The sequence below is a fragment of the Rattus norvegicus genome, chromosome 19 (genome assembly GCF_036323735.1).
Source record: "Rattus norvegicus strain BN/NHsdMcwi chromosome 19, GRCr8, whole genome shotgun sequence".
Classification (NCBI taxonomy): Eukaryota; Metazoa; Chordata; class Mammalia; order Rodentia; family Muridae; genus Rattus; species Rattus norvegicus.
In genome coordinates this window covers 38,175,940-38,199,445 of record NC_086037.1, presented here as the reverse complement: position 1 = coordinate 38,199,445, position 23,506 = coordinate 38,175,940, and the positions used below count along the sequence as shown (strand labels likewise).

The following is a 23,506-nucleotide window of genomic DNA, read 5'->3' as shown; positions in this document are numbered from 1 at the left end:
TTTAACTGTTATCATTGTTGCTAACTCTGCGGGTGCGGGAAGGGCAAAATCTCCAGCAACCCTCACAGTAATGTGGGCTGCCAATCTGGGACCCAGACTTATACCAGTGCAAACCAAGAACAGGGCAATGGGAAGAGACCTCATTGGGTTGCAGGAAGAAAGGAGATGTCCATATGTCACCAAGGTGAAAGCCAATGACAAGTACTAATTTGACATTTGCACTTGGTTCTTATCCCGGAAAGGTGCTTCATACACAAGACGTCACATGACCACAGAGTGTCATTTGTCAAAGGACCAAGAACTTGTTCAAAACTCTACATAGCATCCAATCTATCACATGGATATGCAATAATGAGGTATGTTATTAATCTGTCACCATTTCTAGACTGCAGCTTCAAAAAGAGCGGCAAATTGTACTTGCAAATTAATTCAGTTTCTGAAAAGTGATTAACTTCCCAGATCCTTGTGCATAGGCAGAGCAATGAACAATTCCATTGCATGAGGTGGTTGGCTGGTTGTGGGTGTAAATTAGAAAGGTGGTAAGAGGAAGCAAAGATGTATCAAATTGGCATATTTTATCGGATTAAGCTGACACAGCTGCTTGTTCTTACCAGATGATTCTGGGTCCTGAGGTTCCTGGTCTTTATCATTCTTGTTGCAGTCAACCAAATATTTCTGGATCAGTGCCCATTCAAGCTGTACCTCCTTGCTTTCCTGCTTCAGTGGGAACAACTTCTTCCTACATGTGTTCTCCATCAGGAGCTGGCTGAGCAGGTTGCTGGAAATACAGTCTGCATAGTAAGATCATGCAGTCCCTTTCTCCCATTCCCACGCCCGAGTGCCACTAACTCCACCAGGACCCAGATACCCATGAGACTTAATAGAATTCATTTGGATACATATAAGGCTGCTGCACAAACCACGAAGAGTTAATTCAGGGAAGAATAAATTGTTTGTTTGGCCAAAGCACGAATTAGGGACCACATCTCTCAAAAAGAAAATGGATCTACAGCTATCCATGAAAGCCCAATGCATGGGGGAAACATCAATTAGTAGTGGGCCAACACCCTCAAAGGAGGTCAGTAGAACCAAGAGAAGGTCATGCTAAACATGTGGTCCATGCACTGAGTGTTGTAAAACCTGGTCCAGGTCAGCCTAATAATCTTCTGCTGACTTCAATCAGTACTGTTCTATCTAGAGCCTTCTGTAGATGCCTAGACAATCCTGGGATGAGTAACAGTCTTTTGTGGAACTGAAAACTGAGTCCTAATGACCCTGGCACACTGATGTGTAAACAGCACAAGAGATAGAATCATAGCTGAAGACCGTCCAATCCAGAACAAAGAAAGTCAGAAATGGCCATTCCACAAGTGATAGCCTTTCTGACCAGTACTTACCTAGAGAAGGTAATCTCCTTCTTCTGCTCCTGGATGTTATCATGGATCTCAGTGTTCTCCATCTCTAAGTTGTGCAGAATTGACATGACCTCCTCCTCCATTCTCTCCAGGTCTTCATATAATGGATTTGGCCTGAAGTAGGGCCTGACCCCAAATGATAGAATACAATGAACATCAGCTTTTAGGAATATATGAACTTAGGGTGGGTCCTGTAATACCCCAGTACTGGAAGGACACCTTCTGAATTCTACATATTGGGATCTTCTTCACCTTCAGCAACATGTTTTTCTGCGTCCAGGACACCAGAAGCTAGGCATCCAGATGGAGGGTTCCCTGGCTCCCTTTGTTCAATCAGGAGGAAATCTGCAGTCAAGCCAGTTTAGCTATCAAGAGCCTAAGCCACACCTCTCCATGCTCCCCCAACCCCAACAAACCCAGAATCCTGTGATTTCCTTTTTCATGTTTTGATAACAGACCATATATCAACCCAAAATTATAATCTGCACAAAGAATACAAATACACAGACAAACATGGCCACATAGGCAAAAAATTGTGCTGTTGACAGTGGGGCTCCCAGAACAAAGCATTCACATCACCATGAAAGTGTTACAGGTAAATACTCAGACCAAGACATAGACGCCTAGATTCCAAGTGTGCAGGGAAATATAAACATATAAAAGTTGTCCATATGCATTTGGATGTATGCACACACAGACTCACAGACTGAGACACACCCACAAAAAAGAGAAATGTAAACAGTGTCAGAGAAAGAGAAAGACAAATATGGAAACAGAAAGCACAGTGAGAACCAGGAGAAATGCATGCACCATTGCTGTCTCAGAGTGTAAGACACACAGACAATAACAAACAGGCCTGAGCCTGAGACCTTCTAGTCAAGCATTGAGATGAACAGTGTGGGACCAGGCCCCTCAGGCTGCTGCCTGGATCTTCCAGCACTCAGTCCCCTGCCTAGCAAGTACAGAGACTCACCATAAACTCACTGCAATTACAATCTTGCAAAGCCACCAGCTGTCAAGGGCTTTGCAAATGTACACTGGGAAGTCACTCCCCCTGACTTTATCCCTGAATTCTTCATTCAGAACACAAATCCTGCTTTTCAATAAATGGAAGCAGATGGGTCCATTTTCCATCGCGCTCCTTAGGAAGGGTCAGGTTCTGAATCTTCTCTATATGGGAGATGATGTTTAGCACAGGGTGGTTAGGGAGGCACAGCTTTCTAGAACCCAAAACCTTAATAGGCTAAGATGAAGGTGACCTTGCAGACCCAGGAATGAAACAAGAGCATTTGGAGCGATTCATACCTGTTGTTCTTGGATCTCTCTGTCAGAAACCTCAGGCGATCTCTCAGGTCATTTCTCTCCTTGGTAATGAGCTGCAGCTCTTTAATTAGCCTCTCCTTTTCCTTCTTGGCCTGCTTCTTGCTTAGGTCAGTTTCAGGGGATGATGTTTCTCTCCCAGCGTCTGTAGGTAGAAGAACACAAGTGAACCTACATGGGGAGAATGCATAGAGTGTACATAGACCACAGTGAGGCCTAAAGAGGAGAATAAGCCTGGAACCCAGTGTCACTGCAAGGAGTTTGGTCTTTGCTTAAGAGACCTCCTCAGGGGATCTCAGTTCTCCCACTACTCTATAGAGACCAAGAGATGTAAGCAGCCAGGTGTTCCCTATGCCGGACATCACGTGCTTACATGTACCACGGAGATGGCTTCTCCAGGATTATTATCAACTGAACAGGGTACAACTTGGTTTCAGGACCCTCACCCCTGTGGTTTCAGAACTCAGATGATAAATTCACCATCCACAAAACTTGAGTGATTGCAGACACTCAGATGTCCGACCCTGATACTCAAAGCCAACAACATTGGATTTAAAATGCATTTCCAGGGAAGACATGGTCAACAGACTTATCAATTCCCCTATATGAAATAACAAATGCCCCAGAAGTGCCAATAGGTTACAGGCTGAATCTTGGTCTACACGTTCCAAATAGTTTTGGGATTTTAGAAAAATGTGTGTAACACACACCCTCTAATATATAAAGCTAACGATGACCCTGCCAGTTAGAAGAAATCAGCGGAGGTCTAAGAACATAAGGTTATTGCCTGGAGCAAAATTCTCTCCCTGTTCCTACTGTCATTGCTGCCCTGTCTAAACTCAGAAAAGGTGGACCCTCCATGACTCCTGATGGTGTTATTATATCAATGTAACATAACAAATGAACTGAAAAGTAAAGACCAGAAGTTCACAGTATAATAGCATTGGCCTTACCATATCCTCCCTGTGGGGATGGGGAAACTAAAATTCTGAAATCCTTGACTTTCAGGAATTGTGATATTCATGGAAATTTAATTCCTATTCAGATGCTCCAGTTGTTGTGGCCCATTGCTAGAAAGGTCAGCTTAAACCTACAGTCACCCTGACAGGAAGCTCAAAATACACTGCCCAGAACTTACTCCACATTCCCCAGAAGTGCTGTCTTTGTCCATCATTACTTTGAGACGAAAGGCTAGCCTCCCTCACTCTAGTCTCTCCACAATCGACGTTCCCCCTCCCAAAATGCTTGAGAAGACGGGAAAACATGTCTTAGCTTGTAACCCCCAGACTCAGACTGAGAGAAACTAGGGCACTGGTTGTCACTACAACATTGGTGACATCGCAGAGGATGCCAAGAACTCTCTAGGAGATAATAGAATGTCCAAGAAGGGACAGCTGATGTCATGGGGAGCAGACTTTGCCTCCCTGCTAATGATCTCCCTGTACTGAGCATAAGCTGAGGTGCCCTTTCCAGGAGACTTTCCTGGGACAGAGTCACTGAGCATCTCCTGCTTCCAAAGCCAAATTTTCCTCAAGGCTTGATTATAAAAACTTTAGTAATTCCTATGTATCTAAATGAATGTTTCCTTCCATATCTTTCCCCCAAATGTCTCATCCTAACTCAAATTGTCCTCATTCACCAATGTTAGCCATTAAAACTTCCTGAGATTTCATACCAGCTTGAATATGCAGTCAAAAGTTCTCCTGTCTTATTAAGTACAGATGCTTTAAATCACATCAAGAAATAGTCTGCATGGTAGGTTACAACATGGGTGTGTGTTAGGGGAACACTCATGAAGTCATGTGCTTAGCAATTGACAATTGCCAGAAAATTCCTTAAGGGTAGAGTTGAAGTCTTTATGGTGCTGGGAACAGTGTGGAGACCAGTTGGGAGAGGAACGTGCAATATTGGAGCCACCAATGAAGGGAACCTCATGCTGTTTGTGGGGTTCTCCTCTCTGCACCAATGTCGCCAAAGGTGCACTGCTCCCAGGCCTGTGTAAGATATACCATGAGCTTCTATCAGAAAAATAAAATAGTCAAGAGATATAGGGGGTGTACATAAACGTCTAAAATGAGGATATAGACATCATTAAGTTGATAGAGCAAGGTCCCAGAACCTGAACTCTGGGAAATGGCCACCCCACCAAACACAAAAGCATCTATCATAGTAAAAAAATGAATACATTAACATTAATAAACTAGATAAAATAAGAGAAATTATGGGATCCATCAGATAAGAATTACAGTCACAATGTTCAGTCCATTTGTATTTGAGAAAATTGGAGATGGTACTTCGTTCTCTAAATTATATTAGTCTAAAATTTTGTACCTAAATCACTTTCTACCACTTTTTAAGCTTTTATATCCTCTATCTATCATAACTTGCATTTCTTAGCCATAATACATCCTCTGAGACCAAAAGTACTATTGTTAATTCTAAATAATTTAAGGGTTTATGTCTTTCATTTTATAATCTTACACCTCTCTTGTGGATATATGATCTTTTTTTTTCTTTTTCTTTTTGCAGCTTGCACCAGAAGAATATTTTTGCTCTGATTTAGAGAAGGATGCAATGGTGGAGTGCAGACCTGAGGGGAGGGCAGATGAATGGAGTTGAGCTGCATGATGTGAGGTTCACAGACAATAAGAAGTTAAAAAAAGTAAGAAATGAGCACAGTGGGGATGAAGCAGTGAATGCTTGGCATAGGGAGGTTTGGCAGTGGACTGGGCATTTTAGGGGGTGGGGTGGGATTGGAATGGGTTCTGGAGTAGTAAGGATGGTGTCTGTTCTTATCTTTTAGGGAAACTCCTCCGTCTTCTCCCATCCCTCCTCCACCTCTACCTCCACCTCCAACCGCCATAACTGCCTCCTACCACAGCAGCAGCTTCTGGGCATCGGCCTCTTTCTGCTCAAGCTCTTCTATGTGCTCGGGGGTGGTCCATGCTTTTAAAAGTCCCAGGCAGTGGTCAGACCACGCACACTCTCCTGGGATCCCCATCCTCTCTCAGGACTTATGGTGCCAGAGCGGTTGTCGCAGGCGTTCTGATGCTGCTGTGGACTGTCCATCGAGCCCTGCTTTCTGGGCCTCCCAAGTTCACCCTGTTCCTGTCCAGGTTCCTGGCTGTCACATTCCTGCACGATGGTGAGCAAGTTTTCTTTACTGATTCTCATAACAAAAAAAGGTTAAGACTAAAGTATGTAATCTTCAACCCCATCCGAGATCTGAGAAGGAGAAATGTTGCCTGAAGAAAAGGAAATTCAGAGCAAACAGCTTCCAAATCTAAAGAAATGACAAAAATTGTTGGCTACCCTGACAGTCAGTCAGCAAATATTCCTGTGTCACTGTGGCATCCACCTTCAACTCAGTGGGCCAGGAGCTATGACAATAATCCTTTGAAGCAGGTCACTTGAAGGACTATCCTATTTTTTTCCAAAAACTGGGACAACAGATTTCCCCATGATCAACTTCTCCAACGTCTGGGCAGCTTTCTGGCAGCAGTAGAGGTAAGTGGGTAGTATTTCACCCAATGGTTCTTTAGAGCCCATCATCTTTTTCAGAATAGATTGGGGACACTGCCAGGAGTTGATGTCTCTCCCACTGTGAAAAGCCTTTAACTATTAGGACATTTGAAATGGCAGATTCTTCAGATCTCTAAAGGATTTGAGAACCACCTTTGTATGTAATGTCTATCTCAGTGGACAAATGTGACTTTTTCCCCAAGGGATTTACTTCCTGCTTAACTTTAAAAACATACACAGGAAGTTAAATAAAGCTTATTTCTGTACCTAACTAAAGCAGTACCTAACATGACTGGAAGACTGATTATTTACAGTTGGAAAGTACTAGCTTGAATTCCTTAATTATCCATGGCAGTGTGCAGTAGTAATTTTATAGAATTAGAATTTTACACCACATTGTGAATAAGTTGCATATGCTTATATCTTAAAAATGAATTGAATCATTTATGCAAGTACAATTTTAAATTCTGTCATCATTCAAAAATCCATGCCATCCTAAAATATTTGAAAAATTAGTGTGTGGTATAGAATCGCCATGGCACAGACATTTAAAGCAAGAGTTGTTTGTTCACTATAAACATGGACTTAATTATGGTATGGCTCACGTACCTCACACCTTTATTGCAAAGGTAAAAAGTGCATTAAGGTCCAGAGCAGATCAAAGCACAACTTGAAAGGAAATGAAGATAACTAAGGCAATGGAAAGTCTTTGAATTGAAGGATTTTTAAGAAAGTGTGCAGAGGGAGGTACAATGCTCTTCTTCTGGGGGAACAGTGAATTAGGAACAGTTGGAAGCTTTACTTAAATACAGCATCTGATTCCTGCGACTTCATTGGTAACAATAAGGTGTGGAATTTTGTGTTGTAAAATAACACATTGGCTCTGCAGCTTTTGGCAAGAACCATCGACAGAGAGATCCCACCAGCTGGGAACAACCTGAAAAGAAATCAGGTTTTCTTAAGTCACCTGAGAAGTCCTCAAGGAGAGAGGAATGAATGGGTAGCACCATAATAGAAGGCTTTAGGATCTCATATAGTGCTACTCTAGATGCCTTGAAAATAGAAGCAGAAAATGAAAATCTAAATGACTTCACAAGAATTAGCTCAATTATGATTATGACTATTTCATATTAGTATTTTATACTTGATTCATTTTTAAAAGTTTTAAAAATAAGAGCCTTCTGTTTTAATGCGAGGTGGTCTCAGAATCACAAAATGCTTACAACACCTGTCTGGCACCCCGCATCTAACACTATCTGGCTAGAAATTCTACTTTTAAATGCATCACCATCCACAGCTTCCATTTAACCAGCAGGTTCCATGCCAGGCAGACACTGAGCAGTTTGTATGTTCTGTTAATCTCCACAACAACCCAATTCAGCAGAAACACCTCCATTTTACAGGTGAAGAAACCACAGCTCAAAGGAAATGAGTGTCAGGGTCCCATCAGTCTCACTGGCTGTCACTTCGACCCACATCCTTCTCTGTAAAGGGAAGCCATGGGCCTGATGTGGGCTGTGCAAGCTGACTCTGCTGAGATGATCAATGCTATTCTTGACCCTGGAAGAATTTAAGACAAGGTGACCCACAGACTCCTGGGATAGATTCTGCCTCTGGGTTCTAGGGTGGGACACAGTATCCCTTGCTGTGTGTCTCTACTCATCTGAGGAGTCTGCTCCCATGTGTCAGCTTCTATGGCAGTGGTCTCAACATTACTAGTGCTAGAACCCTTTAATATAGCTCTTCATGCTGTGGTCACCCCCCACCATAAAATTATTTCATTGCCACTTTATAACTGATATTGCTAGTCTTATAAATCATATTATGCAAGGTATCCGATATCAAAGTATCTGTGAAGTGGTCGCATCCCACAGGTTGAGAAACGTTGCCCTGTAAACTTTTTTTGTTTAGGAAAGGCCTTCATCTCAGAATGACCTGGAGTAGTATTAACAGCAGAGAAATCCTGAAGTAGCGACAAGTTTTAGCAGACACCAAGGCTGCTTGCCTTAATGACAAAAGAGATTGCTGGCTAAAGGCACAGTCTCAAATCACTGTCCTCAGGACATTTCTTGCCTCAGTTTTCCCCCATTACAATTCTGTCTACTTGTTCTTATCTGTCCAGGAAGCCAGTCCCTGTAGTCTCTAATACAGACAGAATGCTAAAGGCAAGAATGTTTTCCCTCTGTCGACCCACAGTCACTTCTACAGAAGTAAGTTCAAATCCCCTGAGGATAAACGTGTGTCTCTCACATAGTGTGAGACTTTAAATGTCATCCCTTTGAGTTGACAAAAACCAACTCACACTTCAGATTTACAGCTGACCAACAATTATTTTCAGGAGAAAACAGAGGCTGGCCAGGCCTGCACAGTAAGACCCCTGCCTGGGATGATCCCACCCACAGTAGACTTCAGCTCCACCTAGCAGCTGTTATCAGAAAAATCTGACCTTAAGGTTCTGAAATCCATTCGCCTATGTATTTGCTGTATTCTGGGTGTGTCTCTCAGGAGAGATCTACATCCGGTTCCTGTCACCCTGCATTTATTTGCTTCATACATCTTATCTATTTGGGTGGCTGTACACATGTGGGGCAGGCTTTGAATGGGTGTTCCTTCTGCCTCTGTTCTAAACTTAACCTACCAATTCACTCCCAAGGGTATTCTTGTTCCCATTTTAAAGAAGAAGTGAAGCATTCACATTTTGGTCATCCTTCTTGAGTTTCATGTGTTCTGAGTATCTACGGTAATTCAAGCATTTGGGCTAGTAGCCACTTATCAATGAGTGCATACCATGTGTGTTTCTCTGTGATTGGGTTATTGCACTCAGGAAGATATTTTCCAGTTCCATCCATTTGCCTATGAATTTCATAAAGTCATTGTTTTTGATAGCTGTGTAATATTCCATTCTGTAGATTTACCACATTTTCTGTATCCATTCCTCTGTTGAAGGGCATCTGGGTTCTTTCCAGCTTCTGGCTATTAAAAATAAGGCTGCTATGAAAATAGTGGAGCACGTGTCTTTGTTATATGTTGGGGCATCTTTTGGGTATATGCCCAAGAGAGGAATAGCTGGGTCCTCAGGTAGTTCAATGTCCAATTTTCTGAGAAACCTCCAACTGATTTCCAGAATGGTTGTACCAGTCTGCAATCCCACCAACAATGGAGGAGTGTTCCTCTTTCTCCACATCCTCACCAGCATTTGCTGTCTCCTGAGTTTTTGATCTTAGCCATTCTCACTGGTGTGAGGTGAAATCTCAGGGTTGTTTTGATTTGCATTTCCCTTATGACTAAAGACATTGAACATTTCTTTAGGTGTTTCTCAGCCGTTCGGCATTCCTCAGCTCTGAATTCCTTGTTTAGCTCTAAACCCCATTTTTTAATAGGGTTATTTGTCTCCCTGCGGTCTAACTTCTGGAGATCTTTGTATACTTTGGATATAAGGCCTCTACTGTTGTAGGATTGGTAAAGATCTTTTCCCAATCTGTTGCTTGCCATTTTGTCCTAACCACAGTGTCCTTTGCCTTACAGAGAAGCTTTGCAGTTTCATGAGATCCCATTTGTCGATTCTTGATCTTAGAGCATAAGCCATTGGTGTTTTGTTCAGGAAATTGTCTCTACTGCCTGTGTGTTCGAGATTCTTCCCCACTTCTTCTTCTATTAGTCTGAGTGTATCTGGTTTGAAGTAGAGGTCCTTGATCCACTTGGACTTAAGCTTTGTTCAGGGTGATAAGCATGGATCGATCTGCATTCTTCTACATGCTGACCTCCAGTTGAACCAGCACCGTTTGCTGAAAATGCTATCTATTTTCCATGGGATGATTTTGGCTCCTTTGTCAAAAATCAAGTGACCATAGGTGTGTGGGTTCATTTCTGGGTCTTCAATTCTATTCCACTGGTCTATCTGTCTGTCTCTGTATTAATAGCATACAGTTTTTATCACTATTGCTCTGTAATAGTGCTTGAGTTCAGGGATAGTGATTCCACCAGAAGTCCTTTTATTGTTGAAGATAGTTTTAGCCATACTGGGTTTTTTGTTATTCCAGATGAATTTGCAAATTGTTCTCTCTAACTCTCTGAAAAATTGGATTGGTATTTTGATGGTGTTTGCATTGAATCTGTAGATCGCTTTTGGTAAAATGGCCAATTTTACTATGTTAATCCTGCCAATCCATGAGCATGGGAGATCTTTCCGTCTTCTGAGGTCTTCTTCAATTTCTTTCTTCAGAGGCTTGAAGTTCTTATCATACAGATCTTTTACTTGCTTGGTTAAATCGCACTGAGGTATTTTATATTATCTGGGACTATTATGAAGGGTATTGTTTCCCTAATTTCTTTCTCAGCTTGTTTCTCTCTTGTAGAGGAAGGCTACTGATTTATTTGAGTTAATTATATTCTCAGCCACTTTGCTGATACTGTTTATCATGTTTAGTAGTACTCTGGTGGATATGAAAATAACAGGAAGCAATAATCACTATTCCTTAATATCTGTCAACATCAGTGGTCTCAACTCTCCAATATAAAGACATAGATTAACAAACTGGATATGCATTAAGGACCCTTCATTCTGCTGCCTACAGGAAACATACTTCAGAGACAAAGACAGACACTACCTCAGTGTGAAAGGCTGGAAAACAAGTTTCTAAGCAAATGGTCTGAAGAAGCAAGCTGGAGTAGCCATTCTAATATTGAATAAAATCAATTTTCAACTAAAAGTAATCAAAAAAGATTAGGAAGGTCACTTCATATTCATCAAAGGAAAAATCCACCAAGATGAACTCTCAATCCTAAATATCTATGCTCCAAATACAAGGGCACCTACATACATAAAAGAAAACTTACTAAAGCTCAAAGCACACATTGCACCTCACACAATAATAGTAGGAGATTTCAACGCATCACTCTCATCAATGGACAGATCATAGAAGCAGAAATTAAACAGAGACATAGACAGACTAAGAGAAATCATGAACCAAATGGACTTAACAGATATTTATCGAACATTCCATCCTAAAACAGAAGGATATAACTTCTTCTCACCACTTCATTGTACTTTCTCCAAAATTGACCACATATTTGGTCATAGAACAGGCCTCAACAGATACAAAGAGTTAGAAATAATCCCATGCGTCCTACCAGACCACCACGGGCTAAAGCTGGTCTTCAATAACAATAAGGGAAGAACGACCACATATACGTGGAAGTTGAACAATGCTCTACTCAATGATAACCTGGTCAAGGAAGAAATAAAGATAGAAATTAAAGACTTCTTAGAATTTAATGAAAATGAAAGTACAACATACCCAAACTTATGTGACACAATGAAAGTTGTACTAAGAGGAAAACTTATAGCTCTGAGTGCCTGCAGAAAGAAACAGGAGAGAGCATATATCAGCAGCTTGACAGCACACCTAAAAGCTCTAGGACAAAAAGAAGCAAATACACACAGGAGTATAAGGCAGGACATAATCAAACTCTGAGCTGAAATCAACCAAGTAGAAACAAAAAGGACCAGAGAAAGAATCAACAGAACCAAAAGTTGGTTCTTTCAGAGTGTAAACAAGATAGATAAACCCTTAGCCAAACTAATGAGAGGACACAGACAGGGTGTCCAAATTAACAAAATCATAAATGAAAAGGGAGACATAACTACAGAATCAGAGGAAATTCAAAAAATCATCAGATCCTACTACAAAAGCCTTTATTCAAGAAAACTTGAAAATCTGCAGGAAATGAACAATTTCCTAGACAGATACCAGGTACTGATGTTAAATCAGGAACAGATAAACCATTTAAACAAATCCATAACTCCTAACGAAATAGAAGCAGTCATTAAAGGTCTCCCAAACAAAAAGAGCCCAGGTCCAGAAGGGTTGAGTGCAGGATTATATCAGATCTAGAAGACCTCATACCAATACTATCCAAACTATTCCACAAATTGAAACAGATGGAGTGCCACCAAATGCCTTCTATGAAGCCTAATTACTCTTAAACCTACACCACACAAAGACCCAACAAAAAAAGAGAACGTCAGACCAATTTCCCTTATGAATATCAATGCAAAAATATGCAATGAAATTCTGGAAATCTGAATCCAAGAGCACATCAAAACAATCATCCACCATGATCAAGTAGGCTTCATCCCAGGCATGCAGGGAAGGTTTAATATACGGAAAACCATCAACACAATCCATTATATAAACAAACTGAAAGAACAAAACCACATGATCATTTCATTAGATGGTGAGAAAGCATTTGACAAAATTCAACACCCCTTCACGATAAAAGTCCAGGTAAGAATAGCAATTCAAGGCCCATACCTAAACATAGGAAGAGCCATATACAGCAAACCAGAAGCTAACATTAAATTAAACGGAGAGAAACTTGAAGCAATCCTACTGAATTCAGGGACTAGACAAGGCTGCCCATGCTCTCCCTACTTATTCAATATAGTTCTCGAAGTTCTAGCCAGAGCAATCAGACAACAAAAGTAGATCAAGGGGATACAGATTGGAAAAGAAGAAGTCAAAATATCACTATTTGCAGAGGATATTTTTACTGACATGTGTGACATGAGACAAAACAGTCCATGTCATCCCTCACCTGAATAAACTTCCTTAGAGTTCAGTGTAGTTGGAGGCTCCTTCTTTGCTCTCCAAGATAGAGAAACATTTCCAGTCTTTAGACAAGTCTGTCAGCCATTGTCCAGTTACTGTCTTGAGATGTTCACAGTGTCAACTGAGTGTCGTTCCAGCCTGCCCAGTAATTGTTGTAGACGATTAATAGGGTTCCAGCCATAGGATTTAATTCAGTGCTACAGTACTTGCCAAACACACTCAAAGCCCTAGCTGCCACCCTAGTCCTGTGTGCGCTAGAAAAAGAAAATAAAGAACCACATTGTCTATCAAGTTTCTCCTCTAATAAAAGGAGAATCTGCATCCGGTCTTTTAAGTAACTCTAAGCCCCAGCTTCCCCACAGCTCCCTCCTTCCATTCCATTATTGGTGCATTTTCAGCAACGCTCACTTTATTCTTGGTGTACAAAGAATATGCACCATGTCAGTAAAGTGTGTGTGTGTGTGTGTGTGTGTGTGTGTGTGTGTGTGTGTGTGTTCATCCATGAACTCACTATAAACTTTTATCAAATGCCCCAGAACACCATAGAGAAACCTGTCGATGTGCATGCAGAATTATGTTACTACTGTTCCATGGCACCTTGCAGGGAACACTGAAATAGTGGGCTGCTTTAACAGAGCCTAAACCAGGCTATGCATGGTTTTCGGTGAGATTGTGATGTGCAACACCACAACAGAGATCAGCAGAAGCTTCATTTATTCCATGCTGCTCTTACCAAGGTGAGGCAAAGCCTCATCCCATAGAGAGTCTGGTAGGATCTGATGAAAGGAAATAAACTCAGGGTTGAAATCAAGCCTTCAGAAACAAAGAGAAAAATACAAAGTCAAGGAAAGCAAGGGCTGTCTTTTTCTTCTTCTTCTTCTTCTTCTTCTTCTTCTTCTTCTTCTTCTTCTTCTTCTTCTTCTTCTTAGAAGATCCACAAGAGAGACAACCCCTTCCTCAAACTAACAATGCACAAGAGAGACAATACAAAAATTAAAAATCAGAAAGGAAATGAGGGACATAACAACAGACACTGAGCAAATTCCAAAATCATTAGTTCTTACTCCCAAGGACTTTACACCAGAAAACTGAAATATTTATTCGATATTGTTGATTTTTCTAGACAGATAACAATTACCAAAGTTAAATCCAGATCTGGGAAGATATCTGAATAATACCCCTAAGAAAATAGATACTGTCATTAAAGGTTGCATACATTATATATTATATTGCTTTCTTTTTGCACAATTAAACCCCTTCGAGGACATTGACCTATGTTATAGAAAGTGTTACTTTTAAAACAAAAGAACAAAGAAAGAAATCGTGGAGTCATTGAGATACACTTCCCAGACAGGATCAAGGAAAGAGGGCTGAGAGATGCAAGCAGGTGCTGGAATGCTGCCCTTGAGAAGAAAATGTTTTTGCTCACTTTACCTTAGAGTATGTTGTACTATGTCCTATTTTTGTGGAAGCGGCTCTCATGCTCCCTGGGTTATGACAAGTATATTGTGATACTAGGAAGAGGGGTGATTTGCTATACAGATATTTTAAGAAGAAGTCTTTGCTTAGTCTTACTTCTTTGCCTAGTCTTGCCTCGGTCGTTCCTGGTATCATGGGAATAACGATCTTATTATATCTTGCCAAAAGGGAAAGTGAGGTAATACATTTTCATGCCTATATAAAGATTAATAAGCTTGCAGCTGCATGCAGTTGCATCTGCCTTTGCTCTGCATCCCCTGTGTCCTGGTTATTTGTGACCGAACCTGGGCCCCCAACACACTAGATGTTGACAAGCATCACCCTTCTCACTGTCAGGTTTATTTTTTTTCTTTTTTGGAATCTATGATATGGAGGCGTATGAGGAGGCATATTACAGCAACAATATGAAATAGCAGACTGGTATGTATGCAAATTGCTGTGTTTAAGCTAGGTGTGGGGACAAGACCTCAAAATGAGCTGTTAAGATGGTCAACAAATAATGTGTTTGTTGCTGGAATTGAGTTGCCTCAGCTGTGTTGCTCTGCCTGCTCAGTGTCCATTCAACCTCACTCTGTTTCTACAGAGGAACTCAAGGTTTGCCCCAGCCGCCTGTGAGCTGTGATATGGGCAGAGAAAGGCTAGGACACAGTCCTGGTTGCCCACTCCTCAGTTATGCTGAAATTTCCACTACTGTACCTGTATATACAAGTACAGTGTGGTCAGTTATTATAGATATTTGTCTATATCTATAATAGAGGGCAACAATGATTGACTATACCCAATTCTATAAAAAACAAAACTCAGGAAACCTGGTCCTTGGCAGCAATGTACCAAGAAACATCTTGGATCAGGGGAGGGGGGGTGCATGAATTCTGCCAAGCAATGAACTCAGATAGGTGGGGTTGGGAGAAAGATGTCTGGTCAAATAGCCCACTAGATTCACATTCTATCATCTTGATTTAATCTAAGGACAAAGAAGTGGAGCATCTCTGATGGCTTTCTTCTACCCTTGTAAGGATAACTGGGGTTTGAACTCAGTTCTTCACAATTCTTGCTGGGGCAGCAACACTCAGGGAAGCTTGAGATTACCATAGGCACAGTATTATGCTAGAAATGCTGAGTAGATGATACTAAGTTGTTCAGATGGTGATACTCATTTGCAGGCATTCTTAACCTGGACCTAAGGAAAGAGAGATCAAGGTGCTTAGAATAGAGAGATCATTTCCAGTTCTTTTCTACCATTCCAGAATGAAAGACTGGTCGGCAGAGAATGGTAAAAATTCAAGAATTGGTAGATGGGCTGTGAATGAAGGGTGGGTTTCCGTGCTGGTTTTAGACAGGGTCTCAATTACCCCATGTTGTTCTCTACATTGCTCGTCAGGTGCACTTTGAGCTCAGATAAACCTGCTTCCACCTTCCAATACACATTCTTACAAAGGTGCCTCCAAGGACTGTGAGGACAGCATTATCCATTGAGAATTGAGGTATGTAACCCACAACTATAGCTTTATCCACATCTACCAGCCATTTCAGATCGTTGCTGTAATATGTCTGACAATCAAGGACACAGAAAAATAACTACATATAATACAAGGACATGGCAATCATATCCTGTGTCGTTCTGTATGTTCTGGATGAGGTTTGTTAAAATGACAATATTGCACAAAGGTTTATATAGGACCCAACAGATTAAGGGTCACTATGCACTGTCATAGCTAAAATGGCCTAGTCAGAAGTGACCACTGGATCACTCTTCTGTAACTTCACATGAGAGGCTTGTGCTTTTTTGTGTTTTTTCTCTTTCTTTCTTTTTTTTTTAAAGATTTGTTTATTTTATGCATATGAGTACACTGTAGCTGTCTTCAGACACACCAGAAGAGGGCATCAGATCTCATTACAGATGGTTGTGAGCCACCATGTGGTTGCTGGGATTTGAACTCAGGACCTCTGGAAGAGCAGTCAGTGCTCTTAACCACTGAGCCATCTCTCCAGCCCTTCTCTTTCTTTCTTTCTTTCTTTCTTTCTTTCTTTCTTTCCTTCTTTCTTTCTTTCTTTCTTTCTTGTTTGTTTATTTATTTGTTTATTGCTTTCTGTGTTGTCAGGAAGATAGTTCAAGTCATGGAACTGCCCCCAAAATCTGAGTTATGCATCTGATCAATTAGTATTAGTGTATGCATTCAATAAAATAACTTGTTTTTTTTTTTTACTACGATAGATGGTTTTGTGTTTTGTGGGCTGACCCATGAACCAGAAGAGAAGATGCTCGTTTCTTACTCTGTCCACTGAGTTATGTCCCTAGGCTTGTCCTACTACTTTGGCTGCACCCCCACATCTGCTGACCTTATGTTTTTCATATAGAATCGCATGTTAGAGCTCAGAGAGTCCTGTAAGCAATCCTGCTTTGGTAACTTAAGTGCAAAGAGGAGAGCCCCACACTCAGCCTGAGGGTGCATTCACTGGTGGATCCAATATTTCAGTTTCCTCTGCCAACAGATCTCCACATTGAGGCCAGGACCACAATGAATACAATTCTTTCTCCTAAGGAATCTGGTGGCAACTGTCAAATGTTAAGCACAAAGCTTCAGGTTGTACCCATAACACACACCCACATTGCAAACTACCCTGCAGGCTATTTCTGGGTGTGATTTCATGCACCTGCACAGGATGAGACAGGAGACCTCTTTGGCTACTTATTTGAACTGGTGTGATTTCTCAGTAATCTTTAATGGGTAACATTGCTGACTGAGGAGAATTTGATGTAGGATGAAACATGTCTGTGCAGGGATTCGGGAGGAAGCACTCATTTAGATACATAGCAATGACTTAGGTTTTTCCAATCAATCCTAGAGCCAAATTTGGCTTTGGAAGCCTGTGGTGCTCAGCGGTTATGCCACAGGGAAGTCTCTTAAAAAGGGCACATCAACTTTTGCTCAGGAGAGGGAGAACATTAGCAGGGAGGCAAAGTCTGTTATCCATGACATCAGCCATCCCGTCTTGGAAATTCTATTATCTCCTAGAGAGTCCTTGGAATCCCTGTGATGTCACCAGTGTTGTAGTGACAACCAGTTCCATAATTTTTCTCTCTTAGTGTCCAAAGGATATATCCACAGGCATGTTTGCCCGTCTTTGCAGGCGCTTTGGGAGAGTTGATGTTGATGGAGAAGAGTCTAGAATGAAGGAAACAAAACCTAAAGGTAATGATGGACACAGGACGTGGTCATGTGGAATGTGGAGTAAGTTCTGGGCAGTGTATGTTGAGCTACCTGTCAGGGGTGTGTGGGGGGGCCTTCAGCTGGCCTTTATACCAATGGGCCACAACCACTGGAACATCTCCAAAGATATTGAATTCCTTGATTATCACAATTCCTGAACATCAAGGTTTTCACATCATTAGTTTCTCCATAACCACATGGAGGATAAGGCAATGCCTATGCCATTATTCTGTGACCTTCTAGCCTTTAATTTTATAGTGCATTTGGTGTGTTAAATTGATATAATAACATCATCAGGAGTCATGGAGGGTATAACTTTTCTGAATTAAACAGGGAATCAATGTACTTCACTTTCATTGCTTCTTTAAATTCAGTGTCTATCTGACAGTAGTAACAGGGAGAGAATTGTGCTCCTGGCCATGACCTTATATTCTTAGAACTCCTCTGACTACCTCTGCTGACAGGGCCAACCTTACCTTCATATATTAGAGGTTCTGTGTGGCAGATATTTTTCTACAGTAGCCAAACTATATGTAGCAGGTAGACCAAGAAAGAGCCTGTAACCTATTGGCACTTCTGGGGCATTTGTTATTTCAGTAGGAGGAATTGATAAGTTTGTTGACCTTTTCCTGCCCCTGCATGACTTTTTAATCCAAAGTTATTGGACTATAGTAACAGGGTAAAATATCTGAGTATGCCTGATCACTCAAGTCTTTGTGGATGCTGAGTTGATGATCTGACTTCTGAAACCACAGGGGTGAGGGTCCTGAAACCAGGTTGTATCCTGTGTAGCTGTTAATAATCCTGGAGAAGGCATCTCTCTGTTACTTGAAAGCCTGTGTGGGCGGGCATAGGGAACACCTGGCTGCTTACATCTCTTGGTCTCTATAGAGTAGTGTGGGAACTGTGATCCACTTAGGAGGCCTCTTATGCATAGACCAAACTCCTTGCAGTGACACTGGCTTCCAGGCATGTTCTCCTGTTTGGGACTCACTGTGGTCTGTGTATGCTCTATGCATTCTCCCCATGCAGGTTCACTTGTGTTCTTCTACTTACAGAGGCCTACAGACAAACGTCATCCCCTGAAACTGTCCTAAACAAGGTGCAGGCCAACGAGGAAGAGGAGAGGCTGAATAGAGAACTGGAGCTAACTACCAAGGAGAGAAATGAGCTGACAGATCGCCTCCTTTATGTGACAGGTGGATCCATGAACAAGAGGTATGCACTGCTCCAAACGCTCTTGTGTTATTCACCGCTGTGTAATCTCATTCTCATCTTACCCTATTAAGGTGGTGGGATCTAGAATGCTGTGCCTCCCAAAAGACCTTATTCTAAACCTCATCTCCCATATAGAGGAGATTCAGAACCTGACCTTTGGTCAGGAGTGAGTTTGGAAATGGACCCTCTGATTCCTACTGATGAAAATCTGAACTTGTGATCTGAGTGAAGATTTCAGGGATAAAGTCACTGGAGCATGAGTTCCCAGTGTACATTTGGAAAGCCCTTGACAGGTGGTAGCTTTGCAAGGTTCTAGGTGCTGTGAGTTTGTGGAGAGTGTTTGTACTTGCTAGGAAGGTGACTGAATGCTATCATCTCCTGGCAGCAGCCTTAGGTGACAGGTCCCACATTGTTCATATCAATGCTTAACCAGAAGGCCTGAGGCTCAGGCCTGTTCCTTCTTTCTGTGTGCCTTACACTCTGAGACAGTAATGGTGCATACATTTCTACTGATTCTCATTGTGCTCTTTCAATATTTGTCTCTCTCTCTCATTCTCTGAGTCTGTTTACTTTTCTTTTCTTGTGGGTGTGTCCCAGTTTGTGTGTCTGTGTGTGCAAAGGTCTGCATGCATATGCACAATGTTTATATGTTTCTATGTCCCTCCACACTTGGAATTTAGGGGTCTGTTTTTTGGCCTCAGGATTTACCTGTACAATAGTTTCATGGAGGTGTGAGTCCTTTATTTTGGAAGCCCCACTTTCAACAGCACAGTTCTTTGCCTATGTGGTCACATTTGTTTGTACATTTGTATGCCTTGGGCAGATTATAAGTTTGTGGCAATATCTGGTCCCATCTCCATAATTATGTGTACTGTCTGCCTCTAGAATGTTAGTTATTCAGCTTGTAACATTCCAGTTGTCAAAACAGGAAGAATTAAATCAGAGATTTCTCTGTGTGTGTGTGTGTGTGTGTGTGGTAGCGTAAGAGCTGTGGCCTAGGCTCTGGATAGCATAACAGGTTTGAATGCAGATCCAGCCCTCCTGATTGAAAAAAGTGAGCCAGGGAACCCTTTATCTGGGTACTTAGCTTCTGTTGTCCTGGGCGCACAATTTCAAGTTTCTGAAACTGAAGAAGATCCCAAAATGTAGAATTCAGAAAGTGTCCTTCCAGGGCTGGGGTAGTACAGGACCCAGCCTGAGTTCATATAATCCTAAATGCTGATCTTCTTTGTGTTCTATCTTCCTGGGGCCAGCCCCTACTTCAGGCCAAATCCATTTTATGAAAAATTGAAGATAAAGGAGAAAAAGGTCATGTCATTACTGCACAATTTAGACACAAACAACATTCAATATCGTGAGAAATTTTAGGAGCTCAAGAAGGAGATTCACTTCTATCGGTAAGTACTGGTCAGAAGGGCCCATCACTTGGGGAATGGCCATTTCTGCCTCTCTTTGTTCTGGACTGGAGAGCCTGCAGCTCTGAGTCCATCTCTTCTGCTGTTTAAAAATCACTGTGCCGTGGGTCTTTTGGACTCAGTTTCAGTTCCATAAGAGACTGTCACTTATCACCACAGTATCTATGCATCTTTAGAAGGCTCTGGATAGAAGTACACTGATTCAGGCATCAGAGTGTTATTAGGCCGACCTGGGCCTCTGGGGTCATAGCAGGTTTAACAAAGCTCAATGTGTGGACCACATGGATAGCATGAGCTTCCCTTGGTTCTACTGTCTTCTTGTGGTTATTTGCCGGCTACTAATTGATGTTGCCCTCATGCATTGGGCTTTCATGGATTTTTGTAGATCCCTTGTTCTTTTGGACAGACATAGACTCTTATTGGTGCTTGGGTCACAGAAACAATTTATTCTTTCCTGAATTGGCTGTTTGCCTTTTGTGCAGCAGCCTTACATGTATGGAGATGTATTCTATGAAGTCTTTATGAGTATCTGGGTCCTGGTGGAGTTTGTGGGATTTGGCAGTTGGAATGGGAGGAAGAGGCTTCAGGATCTTACTGTGCAGAGTGTGTTTCCAGCAACCTGCACAGCCAGCTCCTGATGGACCAGGCATGTATGAAGAAGAAGTTGGTCACATTGAAGCAGGAGTGCAAGGAGGTACAGCGATATTTGTTTGAGTTGAACCCGAATGATGAAGAAGAACGGGAGAAGACCAGCAACCTCCAGACCCAGCAAAATTTGGTAGGAACAAGCAGCTGAGTCAGATTAACAATGTCTGATACCATTTGCCTATTGGATACATCTTTGCTTTCCCCCATCATCTTTCTAATCTCTCGACACCCAATCAGTCACCCACCTCATGTGATGTAGTTATTCATTGTTCTGTCTATGCACAAGTATTCTGGGATATTAACCACTTTTCAGAAACTGAATTATGGGCAAGTATACTTTTCTGCCCTTTTTGAAACTGCAGTCCAGAAATGGTGACAGAGGAATAACATATCACATCACTGCATCTCCCTGTCACAGATTGGATGCTATGAGGAGTTTGGAACAAGTTCTTAGTCCTGTGACAAAGGTCATACAGGGGTCATGTGATGGTTGGAAGCACCTTGCAGGGATAAGAACCAAGTGCAAATGGCAAATGAGTCCTTGTCATTGGCTTTGATCAGGGTATCATGTGACCTTCTCCTTTCTTCCTGCAACCCAAGTAGGTCTCTTCCCATTTCCCTGTTCTTGGTTTGCCCTGGTAGAGTCTGAGGAGCAGCTTGTTATCTCACAGTACTGTGAGGGTTGCTGGTGATGTTCCCCACCCTGCAAAGATATCAGCAATGATTTCAGTGAAAAGATCAGTGCTGTCTGTCCAATGCAGCTGAAGGGACAGAAGGCAACCTGACAGCTGGTATGCCTGTCCCCACCAAATCAGTGTCTTAATAGCTGCCTTCTTCTCCCAGGTCTCAGAAACTGCAGGAGACATGGAATAGGACGTATCCCAGGAAGACAGCCCCCTGAAGAATGAGTTTCTTTCTCAGGAGTTCCCTGTGACGACAATCCTCACAGTCAAAGACTTTTTTTGGGTGAATATTCTTCTTCTCAGTTAATTTCCTCAATGTTTAGAGACCCTAAATTTATGTATCTGTATGCCGGCCTGTCTGATTGGGGTCTTTCTCCTTTCTCATACCGACAACACCATTTGAGAGACAACTGAGGGGACTGCCTTTACATCTCGTGTTCTAGAGGAGAAACAGCACTACAACTTGTTTCTAAATGTTCATTAAGAAAATGCTGTTAAGAAATAGTTTTTGTTATGATTTTCATTGAAGTTTTCTTTTTGTTGTTTTATAGTTATATATTCTTGTTACTGTTTTTCATTTTTTCAACCATTTTAATTGTTCATTTTATCCCTGTTTTTTGTAAATTGTACTCCTTATGAATAAAATTTGATTTGTAACTCTTGACTCTTAAGACCATCTTCGTTATTCAAGGGTCCTTTCCCCTCCTGAGGATGTAGAACTTACAGCTAGATATGGATCTTTGCGTGGTCCAGTGAATTCAAAGCCACCAAGGGGTACACAGGGTGATAGTGTCTTTTGTGTGGATAATGTGATTTTTTTATGGACACACACTTTATGATGTAATCACTGCCATACTGTATCCATGCTGTCATGTATTCTGCTCATCCTAGTCTATATCAGTCTACAACACACATTCCTTATTGACTGTGTGCACCAGATATTGAGTAACACACACTCATGCCTGTAGAGCTGCAGAAAGAATGACAACTTTCACAAAGGAATAGAGAAGTAAACCTAATCGAGAACCATGCGCCTCAGTTTTCCTTACAATACAGCATCAGTATTAAACCACAGAGATAATGACCAGCAACGCCATTTTGGGAAATAGGTTTTTGTAGGAGCTGTTTTACTTGATCATTCATATGCTGTGTTTTTTATTGTTGCTGATTATATTTATTGTTATCATTTAACTCAATGGATTTTTTTTTTTTGGAAATGTATGTCTGGGCCACTCCTGAGTGCATTTCCCTCATGATCCAGAAGAGGGAATAACATTCCCCGTTGTAGATGATTGTTAGGGACCATGTGGTTCTTCTGAGAGAGCAGCAGATGCTCTAACATGGGAGTCAATACCACAGCTCCTGTAGGTAGCTTTTGTCCTTCCAGGGCATGTGCTGTACTAGGTGGACACGATCACCTTCAATTAAGGAGAGCGATCTCAGGAGATGTGTATGTACAGGGGATTGAGCGCTGTCTGCTCAATGTGGTAGGCTGCTAGGCATCCATACCGGGCTCTGGTGCCTCCACTGCTCATTGTGCATTCAGGATCATCCTCAAGCATCACTCAGTTTCAATTCCAAACAGATCTCTCACTTACTATCAGTGATGATTATATAGACTATGCATATCTGATAAAATACAGAAGAGACTAGCCTCCTTCTACAGGTCAACTTGGCATAATGAATTCTTTTGATAGAAAGCAAGGTAATTATCTTAATCTATGCAGTTTAATGCTAACAGCACCAGCCAATACCTAGGATATTTTCTACTGACATGTGTGACATGAGACAAAACAGTCCATGTCATCCCTCACCTGAATAACCTTCCTTAGAGTACAGTGTAGTTGGAGGGTCCTTCTTTCCTCTCTAAGACAGCGAAACATTTCCAGTCTCCAGACAAGTCTGTCAGTCATTGTCCAGTGACTGTCTTGAGATGTCCACATTGTCAGCGGAGTGTCTTCATCCAGCCTCCCCTGTAATTGG

At 41.7% G+C, this 23,506-nt stretch overlaps 2 protein-coding genes across 8 annotated transcripts in view; one reads left to right on the top strand and one right to left on the bottom strand.

The window, feature by feature from the left end:
* The window catches only part of Dlg5l12 (discs large MAGUK scaffold protein 5 like 12), a 41,669-nt gene extending 37,614 nt beyond the window's left edge, over positions 1 to 4,055 (bottom strand). For 2 of the 4 annotated variants that reach the window (XM_063278598.1, XM_039098180.2), the window contains exons 1-4: positions 3,874 to 4,036; positions 2,721 to 2,880; positions 1,398 to 1,541; positions 612 to 778 (exon numbers count right to left, since the gene is read on the bottom strand). In XM_063278598.1, the coding sequence (XP_063134668.1) occupies positions 612 to 778; positions 1,398 to 1,541; positions 2,721 to 2,880; positions 3,874 to 4,000 (598 nt within the window). In that variant the 5' untranslated portion in view covers positions 4,001 to 4,036. Of the gene's footprint in view, positions 1 to 611; positions 779 to 1,397; positions 1,542 to 2,388; positions 2,578 to 2,720; positions 2,881 to 3,873 lie in introns of those variants that run through there. The other 2 variants (XM_063278599.1, XM_063278600.1) reach the window with 2 other exon arrangements.
* Positions 4,056 to 17,408: 13,353 nt separating this feature from the next.
* LOC134483623 (disks large homolog 5-like) lies at positions 17,409 to 22,186 on the top strand. 4 transcript variants are annotated; one of them, XM_063278855.1, is made up of 5 exons: positions 17,409 to 17,541; positions 18,618 to 18,777; positions 20,031 to 20,174; positions 20,808 to 20,970; positions 21,684 to 22,186. In XM_063278855.1, the coding sequence occupies exons 1-3, from the start codon at positions 17,460 to 17,462 to the stop codon at positions 20,143 to 20,145; spliced, it is 357 nt and encodes a 118-aa protein (XP_063134925.1). In that variant the 5' UTR covers positions 17,409 to 17,459; the 3' UTR covers positions 20,146 to 20,174; positions 20,808 to 20,970; positions 21,684 to 22,186. The 4 variants fall into 4 exon arrangements, with proteins under 4 accessions (XP_063134925.1, XP_063134923.1, XP_063134924.1 ...); XM_063278853.1 differs by having other exon boundaries at positions 17,409 to 17,580; XM_063278854.1 differs by lacking the exon at positions 20,808 to 20,970 and having other exon boundaries at positions 17,409 to 17,580.
* The last annotated feature ends 1,320 nt before the right edge of the window (positions 22,187 to 23,506 follow it).

Coding starts and splice junctions, on each gene's coding strand:
- LOC134483623 (XM_063278854.1), top strand. CDS start 17,460: ATGTTTGCCCGTCTTTGCAGGCGCTTTGGGAGAGTTGATGTTGATGGA. Junction 17,581..18,617: donor GTGGTCATGTGGAATGTGGA/GTAAGTTCTGGG, acceptor TTCTACTTACAG/AGGCCTACAGACAAACGTCA. Junction 18,778..20,030: donor GGTGGATCCATGAACAAGAG/GTATGCACTGCT, acceptor TCCTGGGGCCAG/CCCCTACTTCAGGCCAAATC.